We start from the raw sequence: 19048 nt of genomic DNA on the forward strand, positions 1-19048 counted from the left end.
ACGCAACCTGAGACTTTATGTAATTATTATTTGCATTGTTTTATTTTTAGGTTTACCACAATTGTCTCTGTGTTATGGAGAACCTTCAATCTGGGCAGGGTACTGCACAATCTGGAAAGTGTAATTCCTCGTGTTCCCACATGCCTCTCTTCCTGGTGCTATTTTTCGTTGTGATTTTGTTCACATTTCTGGGTAGTATTCCTGCACTCACCGCAACTCTGAGGTAATAAGGTTATTTAGCAGCCCATTATGCTTACTTTTTCTATCCTAATGCAAATTCTTTTTCTTTTTAAAAAAAAAATCTACAAATTCATTTCAGTTTTATTGTAATTTTTCAGGTTTGGTTAGCAGCATTGCCAAATGAGTAATTTATTAGAGAGTATAATAAATGTGTACAGCAGCAAAGATATGCTATAAATTTAATTTGTTATAGAATTGGCTATTTATTTTGGCAGGTCAGGCAGCACTTGTGGAGCCAAACTGCCTGACTTGGTAAACACTTCTAGCATTTCCCAGCATCTGCAAACTTCAGCCTTTTACAATAATTGCATATTTTGGGTTAGACTGTAATATAAGTTGGAACAGAGTCAGAGTCTCTGACATTCTGCCTTTATGGTAGTTGGTTACTAGCCATTAAGAGAGTCATTCTTGCCTATCTTTGTAATTACTTTAGAAGATCTTTTCAATTTAAGCATAATGAAGTGAAAAGTTATTTTTACATTTACTTTTTGCTGGAGTTCCGATGCATGAAGGGAGATCTCATAGAGACTGATAAAATTCTAATAGGACTAGCAGGGTAGATACAGGGAGGATGTTCCCAATGGTTGGTGTGTCCAGACCAGGGGTCACAGTGTGAGGATTCAGAATGGACCATTTAAGACGGCGATAAGGAGACATTTCTTCATCCATAGAGTGGAGAGCCGGTGAAATTCGTTACCATAGGAATGTATTGATGCCCAAACATTGAATGTATTCAAGAGGCAGCTAGATACAGCACTTGGGGTGAATGGAATCAAAGATTATGGGGAGAAAGCAGGATTAGGCTATGGAGTTGGATGATCAGCCATGAACATGATGAATGATGGGCAGGCTTGCAGGGCTGAATGGCCTCCTCCTGCTCCTATCTTCTATGTTGCTATCTTTCTAAATACTTTTTAAGTTTAGAGTTAGCAAACAAACATAGATGCAAATAAAGTAACAACCTGAATAATGTAATGCCCCTAATGTTGTTGCACATCTTGAGGTGCTTTGCAGAAATGTTATTGAACATATTTGGTTCTAAGCCACGCAAGAAATATTAGGACAGGCAAGCAAAAGTTAAAGCTTAAGATGTGTCTTGAAGGAGGAGGGGGAGTAAAATGGCAGAAATAATGAGGGCATCTGCAGATCCTGTGCCTCTATATTTCGAGCAAGTTCTGAATTTCTGACACCATCGAGCCAGGCCTCCAACAGTCCTGCAAGTGCCAAGGACCCGGGCATTCCTTCCTTGGCTAGCTGCGAAAACACGGGCAGTGCTGTGTTACCAGCACCTGCTGCTGACTTTAACCTACCACTAGTTCCTACTAAGATGGCAGTGCTGAAGGGTAAAGGAGGCAATCCTCTGAGGGATCTGTGGCTCCTTCCTCAGAGGTGGAAGAATAGTAGTGTTGCAGGACCTGCCTCTTGGCTGCTGAGAACATGCAGATCCACTCATACCTACATGAAACAAATAAGAATCCATTGTGAACAAACAGTAGAAGTTCAGGCATGTCACAAGTACATTCAAAGTAATGGGAGCGCAACATAGCGATGGGCAATGATCCTTACTGGTTAGCAGGACATGGGGGTTTATGCCTCACCACAGGAACAGCCTGTCCTGACTGTCACGTCCTAGCATGAGATATTTTCCCCTGGAATGAGACAATTTGAGGGAATTGAGAGATGAAAGTATCTGGCCCAGTTTTAGTGCTGGTGCAGGTTGGGAATAGGTGGTGACTGAGTGAGTAGGCAGCTCTAAGGCCTGATAGGATATGTAGTGTGGGTTGTTAGGACGAGTGAAAATGACTGAGGAAAGATGTTACAAGCAATAGAGAAAGTGGTAGAACACAAGCCTTGTTGGGAGGTTGCTGCAGTGACAAAGAGAGGCTGTGAGGAGAGAAGATGGTTACACTTACCCGGGTGGAGCAGAGAAAATTGTTGATGTTTTACAGTGTTACTGGATCTTCCTTCAGAATGTGGATGCCACAGTGAACTGGGTGGCAGTCGCTGATCAATCTGTCAGGGTCTGGTATCATAGTCTCTGCTTTAACACCCCATCCATCATATACCCCAGGTCCCTGACCTTTATGAGACAGGGACCTGGGATAAGTGACAGGAGCTGTGCAAGACACCTCCAGACTGACAACACTTGGCCTGCTGCATACCATCTTTTAATTCATTCATAGAATGTGAGCAGCGATGGCTGGGCTCGCATTTATTGCCATCTCTAGTTGCTCTTGGGAAGCTGGCTCTTGAACTGCTCCAATCCATTTGTTGTAGGTTCACCCACAATGCCATCAGGGAGGGAGGGAGCTCCACCCTGTGACACTGAGGGAACAAGGATATATTTCCAAGTCAAGATGGTAAGACTTAGAGGAGAAATTGCAAGTGATGGTGTGCCCATGTATGTGCTGCCCTTGTCCATAAGAACATAAGATACAGGACTAGAATTAGGCCATTTGGCCCATCAGGTTTGCTCCTCTATTCAATCAAGGTTCAACCCCATTCTCCTGCCTTTTCCGCATAATCCTTGATCCCCTTACTAATTGAGAATCTATCTATCTATAAAGACATTCAATAACATGACCTCCAGAGCCTTCTGCAGCAATGGATTCAACAGATTCCCCACTCATAACTGAAGAAATTCCTTCTCATCTCAGTTTTAAAGGGTCTTCCCTTCACTCTGAGGCTGTGTCTTCAGGTCCTGGTCTCTCCTATTTGTAGAAACATCTTCTCCATGTTCACTGTATCCAGGTCTTTCCGTATTCTATAAGTTTCAATGAAACTCCCTTGAGTAGAGACCCAGAATCCTCAACTGCTCCTCATTTGACAAGCCCTTTATTCCTGGGATCATTCTTGTGAACCTTCGAGGCCAGCACATTCTTCCTTAGATACGGGACCAAGCACTGCTCACAATATTCCAAATGTCGTCTGACCAGAGCCTTCTACAACCTCAATAGTACACCCTTGCTCTTGTATTCTCGTGCTCTCAAAATGAATGCTAACATTGCATTTGCCTTCCTAACAGCCAACTGAATCTGCATGTTAACCTCAGGAGAATCCTGAACTAGTACTTGCAAGTCCCTTTGTGCTTAAGATTTCTGGAGCCTTTCCCTATTTAGAAAATAATCCACACCTCTATTCTTCCTACCAAATACATAGCCTTGGACTTCACTATATTGTATTCCATCTGCATCTTCCCATACTCTGCTAGCCTGTTCAAGTTCTTCAGCAGTCTCCGTGCTTCCTCAACACTACCTGTCTCTCCACCTATCTTTGTGTCCTTCTAGATGGTAAATTTGTAAGAGTGAAATATGGCATCAGTGCCAGATATCCAGGCAGTGGTGAGTATTTCTGTGAGAATGCAGTGAAGGTTCACTAGACTGATATTCAGAAGGCAGGACAGTTATATGACGGAGAGAGTTGAACTGGGCCTGGATTCACTTGTGTTTCGAATGATGAGTGGGGATCTGATTGAAATTTATAAAATTCTAACAGGTTTGGACAGATTAGATGCAGAGAGGAGGTTTTGCCTGGCTGGGGAGTCTAGAACCTGGGGATACAGTCTAGGCATACTGGGTAAACAGTAGGACTGAGATGAGGAAAATTGAGGGAAATGAACCTGTGGAATTTTCTAAAACAGGAGGCTGTGGAGGCTGTGTCAGTAAATGTAATCAAGGAAGAGAGAATTTTAAAAATGATTTTTGAAAGCATCGAGGAGCACGATGCAGAGGTAGAAATATGACATTGAGATAGAGGATCAACCATGATCGTGTTAAATGGCAGAGAAGGCTTGAAGGACCAAAAGGCCCATACCTGCTTCTAGTTTCTATGAAGCTCACCAAAATGGATATTTAGCTGATTTCTGGTCAAATTCAGCCCTATAAATCACTGGATAGACATAAGTTAGAATATTGTGGGCCGTACTTTTCGGAAAAAGTCTTAGAACAATGCAGCAGGATTTTTACTAGAATGCTACCCGGAAACAAGGATTTATAAAGAGAGGTTGGAAAGCTTACTGTTGTTCTTGCAAAAGAGAAAACTAAGATTATCAGAGGATTTTTTTTAAAAATAAGGATGATTTTGCAATCTTTACTCTCGATTACATCAACAACCAGAGGCTGTCGCACCACAAGATCTGGAGAGCTGAGGAGATGTATTTTTTCACTTGAGTTGTCAGTGTCTGGAATGTTCCGCCTAAAAGGTGGTGACGTAGGACAGGTATTTAAGTACAAGGCTTTTTTGGGATTATGACCCCCAAAAGCAGCTCAATGATGAAGCACAACTACTCTTTCAAAGCCAATGCAAACACAACAGGAAACTGGTGTTTCTGAATTAAAAGCTTCTATGTCTCTGATATAAAGAAAAATGCTTCACTTCATTCACACACAAAATATGTGTTTCAACGTAACACAGGTACAGGAACAGTGCATCTCTGTACTGGCCAGTCACTTCTAAACAGATTTCTGTTAAGAGTGGTAAAATCCGATAATGCTAACGAGACACATCTTTAAAGACAATTAATGGTCACCAATTTTCCATTTTCAAGAATGTTTCAAAAGATAAAAATGTAATTGATTTGTAAATATAAGAGAAGTTCCCAGCACATGTATCAGTGCTCACCACAAGCCATTTATTTCCTCCTAATATAAACAAAATCTATCTACGAGTTGCTGGATTGCAAGTATGTTCCCCAAATTGGATAATGGCCTAACCAGAATTACTGAAGGGGTTGAAAACAATGTTCTGCAATAATTATGTGTAACAAAGGTTTTTATTTTCATTAATTAGGTGTGTCCCTGATAGTCAACGATCATTTGCACTTGGTATTCAATGGATCTTGGTCCGTACTTTAGGTAAGGATACTTCAATAGCCATTAGTGGTAAAGCAACAGCTTAAATCAAAATGCATTTCTCTAATTGTTTAACGGAGACACTCACAATATAAGCTTACTTGAATAATTCAAAGCCTTGATATTATATTCTTTCAATTTATTATTGTTATTTATAAACAATTTCATGTAGAATAAACCAAAATAATAGCATCTGAATACATTTTAATCTACAAATTTAACTGAACCTTGACTAACTTATTTCTTATATTTTATTTTTTGGATCAAGAACCGAATTTCAGAAAAAGCACTAAAGATTAATTTTTCAGAAATACAAAACTAAATTGTGCATTTGATGGCGTAGCACTGTGTTACAAAAAAAACTTTAAATAATTAGTAGCTTCTTAGGAGCATTTGTTTCTATTCAATTTTAAGAATCTATATTTGAACCAAGTGCAGTACAAATAAGAGTAGCTGGGTGGACTATGTGTTTGACCTTGAATTTTGCTCAGTTTACATTATTGAAGTATTTCTATTCTTATTCAAATGTTTCTACTTTTCACTATTTAGCACAAGTTAGTTTCAACAGTAATAATCAACAACTAGATAGGAATGTTAAATCAACTAACCTTTCTTGTTGATGTTAAAATGCCATAGGAAAAAGTGAGGACTGCAGATGCTGGAGATCAGAGCTGAAAATGTGTTGCTGGAAAAGCGCAGCAGGTCAGGCAGCATCCAAGGAGCAGGAGAATCGACGTTTCGGGCATGAGCCCTTCCTGAAGAAGGACTCATGCCTGAAACGTCAATTCTCCTGCTCCTTGGATGCTGCCTGACCTGCTGCGCTTTTCCAGCAACACATTTTCAGCAGCTAAAATGCCATAGTCAATAATATGATTTCAAGTTCTAACAATCTAAGACAACTGTCAATTAACTTTGTCTGTAATTGGATCAACTTTCCATCGTATATATTTCAACAGGTGGAATTCCCGGCCCAATTGCCTTTGGCTCAGTTATCGACATTTCTTGCTTGTTATGGCAGGATCAGTGTGGTGATAGGGGTTCGTGTTATATCTACCAAAATTCAGCTATGAGCATGTACCTCCTGATTGCGGGAGTAACTTACAAGGTAACATATATGATCATATATAGTTAGAAAAAAGGTTTTCCAATGCAATCGAATATATTAACACCCAATCTCTAACTCCATTACCTATTTGGCAAAAAAACATTGAGTGAACATATGGTTTAATAACTTTTTTTAAAAATTCTGTGCAGTCAAAAAAGATGAAATCGAGTAAGTAGTCCCAGTGGCCTAATGGATAAGGCACTGGTCTTCTAAGCCAGGGATTGTGGGTTCGAGTCTCATCTGGGGTGTCTGCCCCTTCATGGTTTGTCCTTCCTCAACTTTATGGTGGCACATTGGCTCAGTGGTTAGCACTGCTGCTTCGCAGTGCCAGAGACCTGGGTTCAGTTCCAACTTCAGGCCACTGTCTGCGTGGAGTTTGCACAATCTCCCTGTGTCTGTGTGGGTTTCCTTTGGGTGCTCCAGTTTCCTCCCACAGTCCAAAGATGTGCAGGTTAGGTGAATTGGCCATGCTAAATTACCCCCCAGTGATAGGTGCATGAGTGGGGGAATGGCTCTGGGTGGGTTACACTTCGGAGGGTTGGTGTGGACTTGTTGAGCCAGAGGCCCTGTTTCCACACTGTAGGGAATCTAATTTAATATTGTCCAGCTTTTCAGACAAGATTATGTACTTACTGCAGGTCAGACTTGGAGTTAGTGATATAGCAATTGTCTTGTGCTTATTGTGTTTTACATCATGAACATGAAAAAACAGAGTAGGACTGATTAATGAAATATCTCCTCAGAGGGCTGTCACAAGCATATTGAGTGAAATGGTATTCTGCATTATTCTATGATTACGTAGCCCACAATAGGATATTTACAATAGCATTAATATGGATTCTCACTTTTCCAATAATAAATATTATTTTACATGCCAGTTGCATAGAGTGGAGGCTTTGGAGCAACTAACTGGATGACCTGAGTCCAAACTCTAGTCAGTATAGATACATAGATTTTAGAAAATAGATCAGTAAACAGTTCTCTGATAAAATGAAATTAATATTGTTTCACCAAAGTATAACTATTTTGATGCTAGCTCCAATGACGATTACTTTATTTTCTTTTTTCAGGTACTGGGAACACTGTTCTTTCTGATAGCCTTATGTCTTTACAAGCCACCAAATTCTGCACTGAGTAGTTCAAACGTGGACAATGGAGAGCCAGATCTGCCAGCAAAAGATATGCCGCAAATGACAGTAAACAGAGTAATTACTTTGTAGGAAGTACATTCCACTCAAACCACATTCATATCTTCCATGAAAGTGGATACTTGTCACCTTGCACCATCGCACATCACCTGTCACTCATCTAGTTATAAAACAGAATTATAAAACAGTCTTTGAAATATTCAGTTCATCCAGTTCCCTTCATGGGTCGGTGGTGTTGAGACTGTGAAAACCTGTTAAGTTACAGGCTTGCAATGAATCATACACCTGCAGAAGGTTTAAATCTGGAATCAAAACCGACTACCAAGCATCAATAAAGTACATAGATCAGTCACAGAGCATTCTATGTCTACACAAGAATTCAACATTACTTTAGCCAATGGAATGGACTGCTTTTAATTTAGGCCTCTAAGCAAGCCCCAAGAAGGTGAAAGTTGGGACAAATTTCCACATCATATGAACTTCTGAATTCAGAAAAGAGCTACTCAAGCCGTCACTAACTATTATTGCTATAGTTACGATATTTTGCTTTGTCTTTGTCAGATTTTTAGAAAACAGTTTATTATTCTATTTATTCCCAGATACTTGTTCCTGGGATAACTTTTTTTTAGATAAAGGCTGTGATTTTGTTTCTGAGTCAGGTGCGCAGAAGCAGGAGAGCTCTTGGTTCTGTGAACTTGACCTTTAAAAATGACATGCACACTCCAGATTATTGGTCCAAGAGAGCAAGCTTGATTTGAAAGCCAGGTCGGGAAAGCTTCCTGAGTCTGCCAATTTCTTAGAGGTTGCTGTTTACCCATGGGCTCCAGCAGCAAATATTGAAATAATATAAACCCTCCAGCCTTCTCATGCTCTCGCTCTCTCGTTTTCTCTCTCACAATCTCACTCTCTCTCTCACACACACACACACACACACACACACACCTCCATGCCATCCCAAGCCACTTAATGCCCAAAGTTTGATTTCAGGTGTGAAAAGCTATGGGGGATGAATAGAAGCCATTAGGTGGCATGGATAAAGGTGAGTGTATGAGATTTGGCAGGGTGAAGACTTAAGGCTTGGAGAATATTTTATGTTTCTCCCCTTTCAGAGAAGTAAGGTACCTTTTAGATCTCATTATCCATGTTTGGTTATGCTTTTGCAAAACTAAGGCAAAAGTTCTCAACCTTTTCAGTATCAAGGCACACTTCCATGCAAAAAACAATTCTACAGCATACCTACCTTCTATTTATCACGTGTACAGTATCAAAACGTTATCCTACTGCAGCTCTGTGCTGTTTGACCATGTGCTGTCTATAGGGGGCGCATGGTGTCAACAGATACTGCTTTCAGTAATGGATACCAGCTTCGAGAGAAGATCAGAAGCAACACATGGGCTGATACACTGCAGTGAAATGGCTCTGCTTCCCAAAGTTTTCCGATACAATTCTCACCTTGTTGCGGTGCAGTGGTTGAAAATCACTACACTAAAATAGTCTTTTAGGAAATTAAAAGAACCCATTGATGGAAGTGAGACATGCTGTGGAATTGTGAAAAGGCATGATTTATGTAAAAAGTGTACAAACTCATTCAGACTAGCAAGTTGTTGAAAAACTGTCCAACAAAATTGTGGAGTTTAAAAATAATGGTGCTCACTAGTTCAGAGTGCATGTTTACATGAAACCATAATGGGATTTGTGTTGCATGATGGATTTCTCAAACTTTTATTTCCATATTGAGGTGCCTATAGATGGACAGCTCCAAATACTGACTGGATGGAAATAGTTGTTGACATAAGGGATTAAGCACTTGAGTGAATGTATGTTTACATAAGACATTGACCATTCAAATGAAATGTTTGTTTTTGTACAAGATTATTTGAAGCAATTTCAATGTAAATTTTTGGTATTAATGGGAGTGTGTTTTATTTTGATAGTGAGATTATAATTTAGACTGATTACTTTATTTCTTAAAGAATACTTCCTGAGTTATGCATATGTTGAAAAATGGCTAAGTTGACGTGGAAAGGACATGGTAAAGGGTGGTGGGACTGTGTCAGCATATGGCCTATAAAGGGCTGTAAAGGGCTTTGGGGCTGTATGGAGGCATATGGAACATGAGTGGTTGCAGGAAATAAGTATATTGGCATCTGGGTATCAAGGAGCCATGGAGAATATGTCAACAGTTGGCAAAGATTACAAGAGAGGCCATGATCGTTGGATAGATGAGAATAGGGTACCATAGGGGATATAAGGGAGCATGACGGCAGACACCCATCCTTGAACAGAAATAGTGGCCTTTGGATTCTACAATAAGGGAAGCCAAAACCCGACTTCAGTGGAGGCAACAGGTAGTTTCAATGGCAGTTGCTGCAATAGAACATACATGAGTCCCTGGCATAGTGGTAATATTGCTAGCCTCGTAATCTAGAAGACCAAGTTAATACACTTAGGATGTAGCTTTTAATCCCATAAAGGGAATTGGTGAAAATTTAATTAAAACATGTATTCACAAGACCCTACATAATTTGGAGGGGGATATAACTTATGATTTTAAGTTATTTTAGCCATGGCAGAGAGGGTCTCTGTCATGGTTAAAATTTGGGCCAAAGTCTCAACTAGAGGCTGAACTTGAGTCTCAAACATGTTGTGACATATATATGTATATTTGATATATTTAATAGCTTATTATGCTTCATGTTCAGCCGGAAATAAATAGATTTTTCAATCTAGATTATGGAATCAAAATTGAAACATCTTTTTTAAAAATTTCTACTTAATCGCTCCTTATATCTAACTCCATTCATGGTGTAGCTTAATCCTGAGGACTTCAGTGAATCTACTAACCATGCTTGAAGCCTTTTAGAGGATAGAATGATCCCTCTAGTTTTCCCAGGTTACTTTTTTTTTGCACTATGTCACTGTAGAGGCAGAAATGAAGAAGATGGTCACTGAACCATGAATTTTAAAAAAAAATGTAGATGCTCAAGAATTAGAAACTCTGCTGGATGAATTACTTATTTATAGGTATTTGACAGTGCTGCAAGCTGCTAGAATGCCCTTTTATATTTATAAAAAAACACCGATCAAACATCTGAAAGCAAATTCTAAAACAATACTTGCAGAAAAATGAGGTGGGGAGCCTGTGTAGTTTTTTAAGGTACAATTGTCGATATATCTTCACAGAGTATTTGATGGCCAGCGCTTCTGAAGGTGGTGAGAAGATGGGTCAGGGGAGTTGACAGTAGCAAATATTTTGCACCACCTGTATAAGTAATTAACAGATTGATATATTGGAATGATACCTGGCAGCGGGGTGAAGAATACCCAGTTTCACATGAGACAGTAGAGTTTTGTAAAACTGTCATTGCTGTCTGAATGATATTGATTATTTGCACTCGGATCTACTGGACAGGGACATATTACAGGAAAGAAAGAGTTCGCATTGTGTTTTTGCTTGCAAGTAAAATGAAGTATTCAATCTCAATGCACTATTTATTGTTATTTGTCATTATATGTGGCAAAAAATCACCTTTATCATATATTTATCATCTTGAACTGATGCCAAGATAAAAAAAACTTCATTTGAAAAGCAGAGCTATTTAAAATAAATGTGATATCCCTGCTATAATAACAGGTGATGTTTATGTTTGCACAGCTGTATCCAATGGCATAACTTCAGTGTTAATGCACTTACACAGAGGAAATGAAATTTGGGTAATTTTGGCTCAAGGTATGATTTACCATTTATAACATAATCAAATCAGTTTGTAACTGTGATCAAAGTTACCTAAATTTATTATTTTCTGTATATAACAATAAATAAGCTTTATGTTACTATAGTTTTATGTAATTTTTGGCTTGTTCTTCATTTAAAAGGCACCATTCTATGAATGCAGTGGTTCAGATTTACTTTATCATTGCACAATTAATGGTGATGTCACTTTTAATGTCACAATGTTCAATATTCAATAATACATTGAATTTTCAAAACAAAATCTGAATTAAGATCAATATGCTGTTCCACTTTCTTGACTTATTATAGATGCTACATTGCATTCAAAACCTCTGAAGCTATGTCTTGGCAGTGTAATTATCTCTTAATTGATTCATGCAAACCATTCAGATACTTAGCTGGTAGATCTTAAAAAGCAATTTTAGCAAATTCTCTCGGCTATCTTCAGATTTGTCCTTTCAGAACTGTTCTGTCACTGGACTCAAAATATTTACTCTGTTTTCTGTGTACAGATGCTGCAAGATCTGCTGTGTGTCCCCAGCACACTGAGTTCTTGTTTCAGATTTCCAGCGCCCACAGTTCTTTATGTTTATTTTAGTATAATTATCGAATCTGGTTTCCACTTTCTAACCCTATTGGTAAGTAACTTGAGGTCCTGTGGAGGAGCCATGTCTTGTCATTTGAAATTATGAATTAATTAATCTGTACTCTTAATTCGATTCAAAGGTTTGTCTAGTATTTAATAAATTCCCCACTTTGCTCAATTCAGATTGTTGAACATTTCAAAAGTAACTTGAAATTGGTATGCATAAATTATGAAGTTTGATGTCAATTTGTGTTTAAAATGCTTAGGGATCCTCGATCTCTGGATATTTCACAAACTGCAGTAGAATTCCTCAATTTATTTTTTTTTTAAATCATGGGTTCCCTAATGTAGAAACACTTAACAATTAAATCCAAGAACTTGGATGTACACGTTCTAGTCCAATTCAAAGGCTGAAAGAATAAATTAAGCACTGTCAGCTGCAACTTTTGTCTTTATTATTCATTCAGGGAATTTGGGTGTTGCTGGTTTAAATTTTCTTTCCTAATTGCACTTGAGAAGGTGGTAATGAGCTGCCTGCTTGATCTGCTGCAGTCTATTTTGGTGTAAATAGTGCTGTCACGATTTTGATCCAGCAATGCTGAGGGAACAGCAATATACTTCCAAATCAGCATGGAGAGAAACTTGAAAGTGGTGATGTTTCCATGTTTCTGCTGCCCTTGTCCTTCTAGATGTTAGTGTTTGTGGGTTTGAAAGGTGCATTCTGAGGAACCTTGGTAAATGTCTGTAGTACATCTAGTAGATGGTGTACAGTGCTGCTGCTGAGCATTGTCGGAGGGAGTAAATGTTTGCAGTTGTCATTGTGATGCTAATCAACTTGGCTGCTTTATCCTGGATGTTGTCAAGCTTCTTATGTGCCCTCATCCAGGCAAGTGGGAACTATTCCATCACATTCCTGACTTGTGCATTGTGGAGCCTTCCACATCCATCAAAGTTTCACCTGCACATCCACCAATGTCATTTATTGTATCCGTTGCTCCCGATGCGGTCTCCTCTACATTGGGGAGACTAGACACCTCCTCGCAGAGCACTTCAGGGAACATCTCCGGGACACCCGCACCAATCAACCCCACCTCCCCGTGGCCTAACATTTCAACTCCCCCGCCCACTCTGCCAAGGACATGCAGGTCCTGGGCCTCCTTCACCGCCGCTCTGTCACCACCCAACACCTGGAGGAAGAACGCCTCATCTTCCGCCTCGGAACACTTCAACCCAGGGCATCAATGTGGACTTCACCTCCCCCCATCTTACCCCTGTTCCAACCTTCCAGTTCAGCACTGTCCCTATGACCTGTCCTACCTGCCAATCTCTCTTCCCACCTATCCACTCCACCCTCCCTTCTGGCGTATCACCTCCATCCCCACCCCCATTCACCTATTGTACTCTTTGCTACCTTCTCCCCAGCTCCTCAGATGCTGCCTGACTTGCTGTGCTTTTCCAGCACCACTCTGATCTAAACTCATTGTAGATGGTGGGCAGGCTTTGGGAGTCAGGGGTAAGTTACATGCTGCAAGGATCCTAGCCTCTGACCTCCTCTTATAGTGACTATATTTATGTAGTCACTAATAACCTACAGGATGTTGATTGTTGGGGATTTAGCAATGGTAATGTCATTGAGAGCAATGGAGAAATGGTTAGTTTTTCTCTCCTCTCTCACAATTGTCCCATTTCTAATCAACCTGAAGTTAACCTCACTGTGGTTAGTTCTCCCAGCTAAATGCGTGATAGAAAAGCACGATTTTTAAAATATATTTTATGCAGACCAGCCACCCTGTAAAGGAGACTTGTCCATGTTTCCTTATTTGATGAATGGACATGAGAAGTACAATATCAATATAAGCTGCAAACCTTTTGACATTTCAAGCGTTTGAAACATAACTGAGAAATTTATTTTGACACTAACAAATATAGGTTCAATATATCTGTATATCATCCCTTAGCCTCAATTTTAAACTTGGATATGTAGCTACTCAAAATAATGGTTAATTTATCTGCTAATATTGTGACTTACTGGATATACCTACAAAAGATACAAACAAACTAGGTGTAAAAATAACACAAAATATAAAATACCTATTATGCCTAATTTCAAATTTCTGATAGCCATTTTACTTTGGTACTAGGTATATTTACATTCTTATCTATATAGTCAGGAAATAGTGTATATTTCTGCAAGTAAATCACCAGTCTTCATCACAGGGTGTCTGTAACCACTTCACCCATTTTCAAAATAGTGTTGGAAAATTAATTGGCTTTATTCCACTCAATTGAGTATGACATATAACACCTTTTTAAAATGTATTCTACACCTATTAAGAATTTACAAATAGGCCTGAATTTAATGAGATCAGTGTTCCATTAAGTACTCAACTAATGGCAAAGATACAATCTAAATAAATCTGGGATTAAAGAAAAGGATAAAAATTGGATATAACTGAATTTGAGCCTAACTCTGTTGGCATGTGGTGACAGTATACCTGATTAGAGAGGCACACAGAACATTTTAGATTGATCCTCTGACCTCATTGCCATTATTTTGGTGATCTATAGGTTTCTGTTTACAGGAGCAACTTGCAGTTTGATAGTCAGGACCTAATCGGTTTCATCCAGCAGCACTCATTGCTATGTAAATTCCCAGCGTTGTAAGTGTACATGGAGACCTTAATGTTAATGTTGAAATTAAAATCTCCACACAAACGTGTCTGCCAGGGCCACCTAAAAAGGGGAGTCGAGACTGTGGTCCTGAAAACACACAGCAGGTCAGACAGCATCCGAGAAGCAGGAGAATCGACATTTCGGGCAAAATCCCTTCACCTAAAAAGAGGACCCAATCAAACATCCAAATTGACTCCTGACCCCGTACTTTGCTAGATTGATTATCACTGCACTTGTCTAAAAATATAAAACGGAAGAGAAATATTCAATTTATTTCCCCACAGTATAATAGTGTTGGATTATTAATTGCTGCAAGACATTAATGCAGGTGTACAAAAAATGTCAATAGATTTTCAGCAACACTTTACCATTGCTGATTGGTTTCATCATGGTGCAAGACCTGAAATATCTTCAGTTACATACAGTCACATAACATTAAATGCACAGATATTTTGTATAAATATTGAAAGTTATAATGTATGAGTCTCACATGACAAAAGTATTTTAGAAGGCATAACGATATGCTCAGATAAATTGAAGGAGAAAATATTTATTGACTTAAATTCAAAATTGAAGTATTTATCAGAATCTTGAGCTGTGTTTCATGTGGTAAAGTATTTTTTCTCTCCTACTTTAATTAGCCTTTGCCCAGTGCTTCCTGATTATAAACGATTGATGTTGTACCGTTGACATCAATTACTGACCACCACAGCCACAAACTGTTGTCACTCAACAGACTACAATAAAACTATTCATTTCTAAAGCTTTAGTTAGCTTGACAGAAGAGTAGTGGTCTACAAAAAGAACAGTATTATTCTTGGCTAACTTTTTAACCTTTTGTTATATTGCTCACTATTGTTAGTTTTTCCCTGATGTTATCAGCAAACCAGCTTTGTGAAGCTGTGCTTACAGTTGAATAAATAAGGACACTAAGTAAATCGCTCATTCAAAGAATTGGTGCAGATAAGATAGCTAAATAGCCTCCTCCTGTATTATAATAATTCTACAGTTCTGTGAAATGATCAATAACATGCTATAAATGGGAAAGTAAAGACCATTGAGTCATAAAACTGCACACTATTCGTTTAGTTTTTCAGCATATTTGTTCAGCTTTAAACTATGATAGTAGCACAACATATTTTTAAAAAGTGAAAAAAAACAGATTTTAAAAAGGCTTAAGATTATTTCCAAAAATACAAAGTAGATGGTCAATGACACCTTTTAAAAATGTTTATTCTAAATACATGGCAAAGATTACTTAAAACAACTAAAAATTATCTTTTTCAGAAAGCGTAGTCTGTTTCTTTCTAAATGTTCCTGTGCAAATGAATTGCAGTTTCTTTTTAAAATACCTAAATTTTAAAATAATTTTGTGTGATGAGCTGAATTAGCTTTTGCAAGCAGGTGTTTGTAAATGGAAAAATAAATTTAGATGTCAAGCAGAATATTAATTTAATTTTGCAGCACTACATATGTGGTGTTTAACTATTTATCAAATTGCATAAAATATACTATGTGTAATTATACCAGTAAGTTGAGGGTCAAGAGTGTGTCCTGCTGAATTAACATTCCCACTAAAATAAGCACAATCTATTGTAATTCACTGAACCATGAGTTAACTTGTAAATTAATTTACTGAATTATATTTAAATTCATTGGCAATTAAAACCAAATGATGGTAGCAGAGTGATGGCATTTATATCTATTGCACTTTTTCAGTTGTATTTTCATAATTTGAGTTTACAAATTTCATCATTAACCGTGCCAAAGTAACAATGCTCAACATAAGATATTTACTTACAAAATCTGTTGATTTCTTTGGTGTGGATTTCCCTTTTTGGCTGTCAGTTTAAATCTGACCCCGAGTCAAAGAGATCTTGGAACATTAATATCATGAACCAGAATAACCAAATAATCACTTTGAAATACAAACCAGCAAGTAATAAGTGTAGTTTTCAATGTAACTTTTTAATCATGATTTGGAGATGCCGGTGTTGGACTGGGGTATACAAAGTTAAAAATCACACAACACCAGGTTATATTCCAACAGGTTTAATTGGAAGTACACTAGCTTTCGGAGTGCTGCTCCTTCATCAGGTGGTAGTTGAGGGCTCAATCCTAACAGAGAATTTATAGCAAAAATTTACAGTGTGATGTAACTGAAATTATACATTGAAAAATTGTCTGTTAAGCCTTTCATCTGTTAGATTACCATGATAGTTTCACTTCTTTCATGTTTATAAATTCTGTGTTAGGATTGAGCCCTCCACTACCACCTGATGAAGGAGCGATGCTCCGAAAGCTAGTGTGCCTCCAGTTAAACCTGCTGGACTATAACCTGGTGTTGTGTGATTTTTAACTTTTTAATGATTGCAATCTTTTATGAGATTAACATTGAGACTAAAATATGCTAAAACTACATCAAAAAATGAAAGTTTGTATGTATTTTAATCCTAATTTTAATAAAGCAGATGGAGCATAATGTAGGAAAATATGTTTTTCCCCCTTTTTGGCACTATATTATTTAAATAGAAAGAAATTGCTGAATTTGGTGGTACAAATGCATCTGAGAGTTCTAGTGTATGAATCATAAATAGTTGGTTCAGAAAATGATTCGGAAGATAAATGGAATGTTGACTCTTAATGTTGGGAATTGGAATTTAAAAGTTAGAAAGTTTTACTGCAGCGGTTTTGACTTTCAGTAAAACCATATATGGAGTGCTGTGTACAGTTTTGCTGTACCTGATGAAGGAGCAGCACTCCGAAAGCTAGTGCTTCCAATTAAACCTGTTGGACTATAACCTGATGTTGCGTGATTTTAACTTTGTACAGTTTTGCTGTCCTTATTTGAAAGAAAAATTATAATTGTACTAGAAACAGTTCTGTGACGGAACACTTAACTCAGTCCTGAGATTAAGGGATTATGACAAAAGATTGAACAGGTGTATTCATATCCAATAGAGTTTAGAAGAATGAGTGGCAACTTTGTTGAAACATATAAGGCATTGAAGGAATTTGAGAGTGTAAACGCTGGGAAGATGTGTTTGCTGTTGAGGGAGAGACTAGAGTTGGGGCTCACCATTTACAAATAAGAGGTCTTCTTTTTAAAAACTGAAGTGAGACTTTGCTTTTTCTCAAAGGGTTGTTAGTCGGAACACTTTTCCTGAGAAAGGAATGGAGGCTGGGTTATTGACGACAGAGTTAAATAAATAAATCAACAAATAAGACTAGGGTTACAGGGATCAAATAAGGAAGTGGAATTGAGATCACTGCCAGTTCATAATAATGACCTTATTAAATGGCAACAGTTTCGAAGAGTCGAATGGCCTACCTGTTTTCCTAAATTCTATGTTCCTAAAATATTATTTATTCCACAGATATAACATTATTCTTTTCAAAGCCATTGAGGCTGTTTAGTAATTTTAATGGTCTTAGTACACCGCTAGAAGTCCAGTTACATCTCTTTCAACATGGTATAACATTTTCAAGGATCTTTACAGCAAGATTATTAGTTTACAAGTGGGACTTCCCATCAGTGTCAGTGATTTCTACTTGATTGCAGTCTGGAGGGGTCTTCGACCACATGCTTCTCTGGTGATGTGGAGATTCATGGACAGCAAGTTCCGGTTGTTCATATGCCGACTCCGGAAGTTACAGTCAGTGCAGAGGAGCCATGACAAAAAATAGTGACAGTTCTGCCATGGCTATTGCAGCATTGAGGCTGTGGAGTACCCCTTAGTAAAAATGAGCATTGGAGAAATAAAAAATTGCATTGTATTTATAGATATTTGTTATGAGTTAGTTATCCAGAAACATATCTATTTCTAATTTTTTATATGTATAAAAGAGGCTTCTTTTAAATGTCTGCAAAGCAAAGGCCAGTTTGCAAGTTATTGATAAACAGTAGACAATGAAGATGATAAATATTTTATAAAGCTTTTGTAACCCATGTAAATATTATATTAAAAGCTCTGGAAGGGTTGCTTATAATTTTTTCAAATGTATGATTAGAGCATATTCAGGGAATATGGAAAACTGAATTTCAAGCTAAAAAGTAGATATGGAAATAATGAGCATTTACATTATTGTTAGCATTTAAAATTTCTGAAGTTACCACAACAGACAACATTGCTTAAGATATTTCAAACCTTCAGAATAACTTGGATCTTGTTTTTAATTTTGGAGATTGATTTTAACCAAATTAAATAGGTGAACTAAAATATTGACTGTTGGGTTAAGTGGCTTTTCACCTTAACTGGAGATAATATTTAGTTTAGATAACATCCTAATACATAACAATACCTTCAATATATTAATTTCTCTCTCTCTTTTCCTTTGCTGCCTTGAATACAGTAGAGGTATACAGCTTCTCACTATGTTGCTGTTCAAAATCACATCACAACTGTGTAAGGGATAAAGAACAATCAGTTGAAATGCATATCCATGCCTGAGTTGTTCTTTTAGCACAAAGTAAACCCAAGTGCCACATGTACACTGCTAGTTCATTCTTGGTTATCAATTACTATGCTGTACCAAGATAACTGCAGCACAGTTGCTGATTTCACAGCAAGCTGTGCTGATACAACAGCACAATTAATATTATTGGTGTAAAGTAAAAGTTATGTTCCAATATCCTGATGTATGAATATCCACACTAGCCTACTGTTATCAGAGAAGTATTTTATAACCTATCACAGAGTTGTGTAAGTATTT

At 37.8% G+C, this 19048-nt stretch overlaps 1 protein-coding gene across 12 annotated transcripts in view; it reads left to right on the plus strand.

Annotated features, from left to right (window-relative positions):
- slco4a1 (solute carrier organic anion transporter family, member 4A1) overlaps positions 1 to 16407 on the plus strand; it is a 183390-nt gene extending 166983 nt beyond the window's left edge. For all 12 annotated transcript variants that reach the window (XM_087994815.1, XM_087994812.1, XM_043710617.2 and 9 more), the window contains 4 exons: positions 51 to 223; positions 5029 to 5093; positions 6047 to 6195; positions 7266 to 16407. In XM_087994815.1, coding sequence (XP_087850941.1) covers positions 51 to 223; positions 5029 to 5093; positions 6047 to 6195; positions 7266 to 7415 — 537 coding nt within the window. In that variant the 3' untranslated portion in view covers positions 7416 to 16407. The remainder of the gene's footprint in view (positions 1 to 50; positions 224 to 5028; positions 5094 to 6046; positions 6196 to 7265) is intronic.
- The last annotated feature ends 2641 nt before the right edge of the window (positions 16408 to 19048 follow it).

This window comes from Chiloscyllium plagiosum, unplaced genomic scaffold, assembly GCF_037043375.1.
Source record: "Chiloscyllium plagiosum isolate Xiang-an unplaced genomic scaffold, Cpla_swu_hap1 HiC_scaffold_15, whole genome shotgun sequence".
NCBI lineage: Eukaryota > Metazoa > Chordata > Chondrichthyes > Orectolobiformes > Hemiscylliidae > Chiloscyllium > Chiloscyllium plagiosum.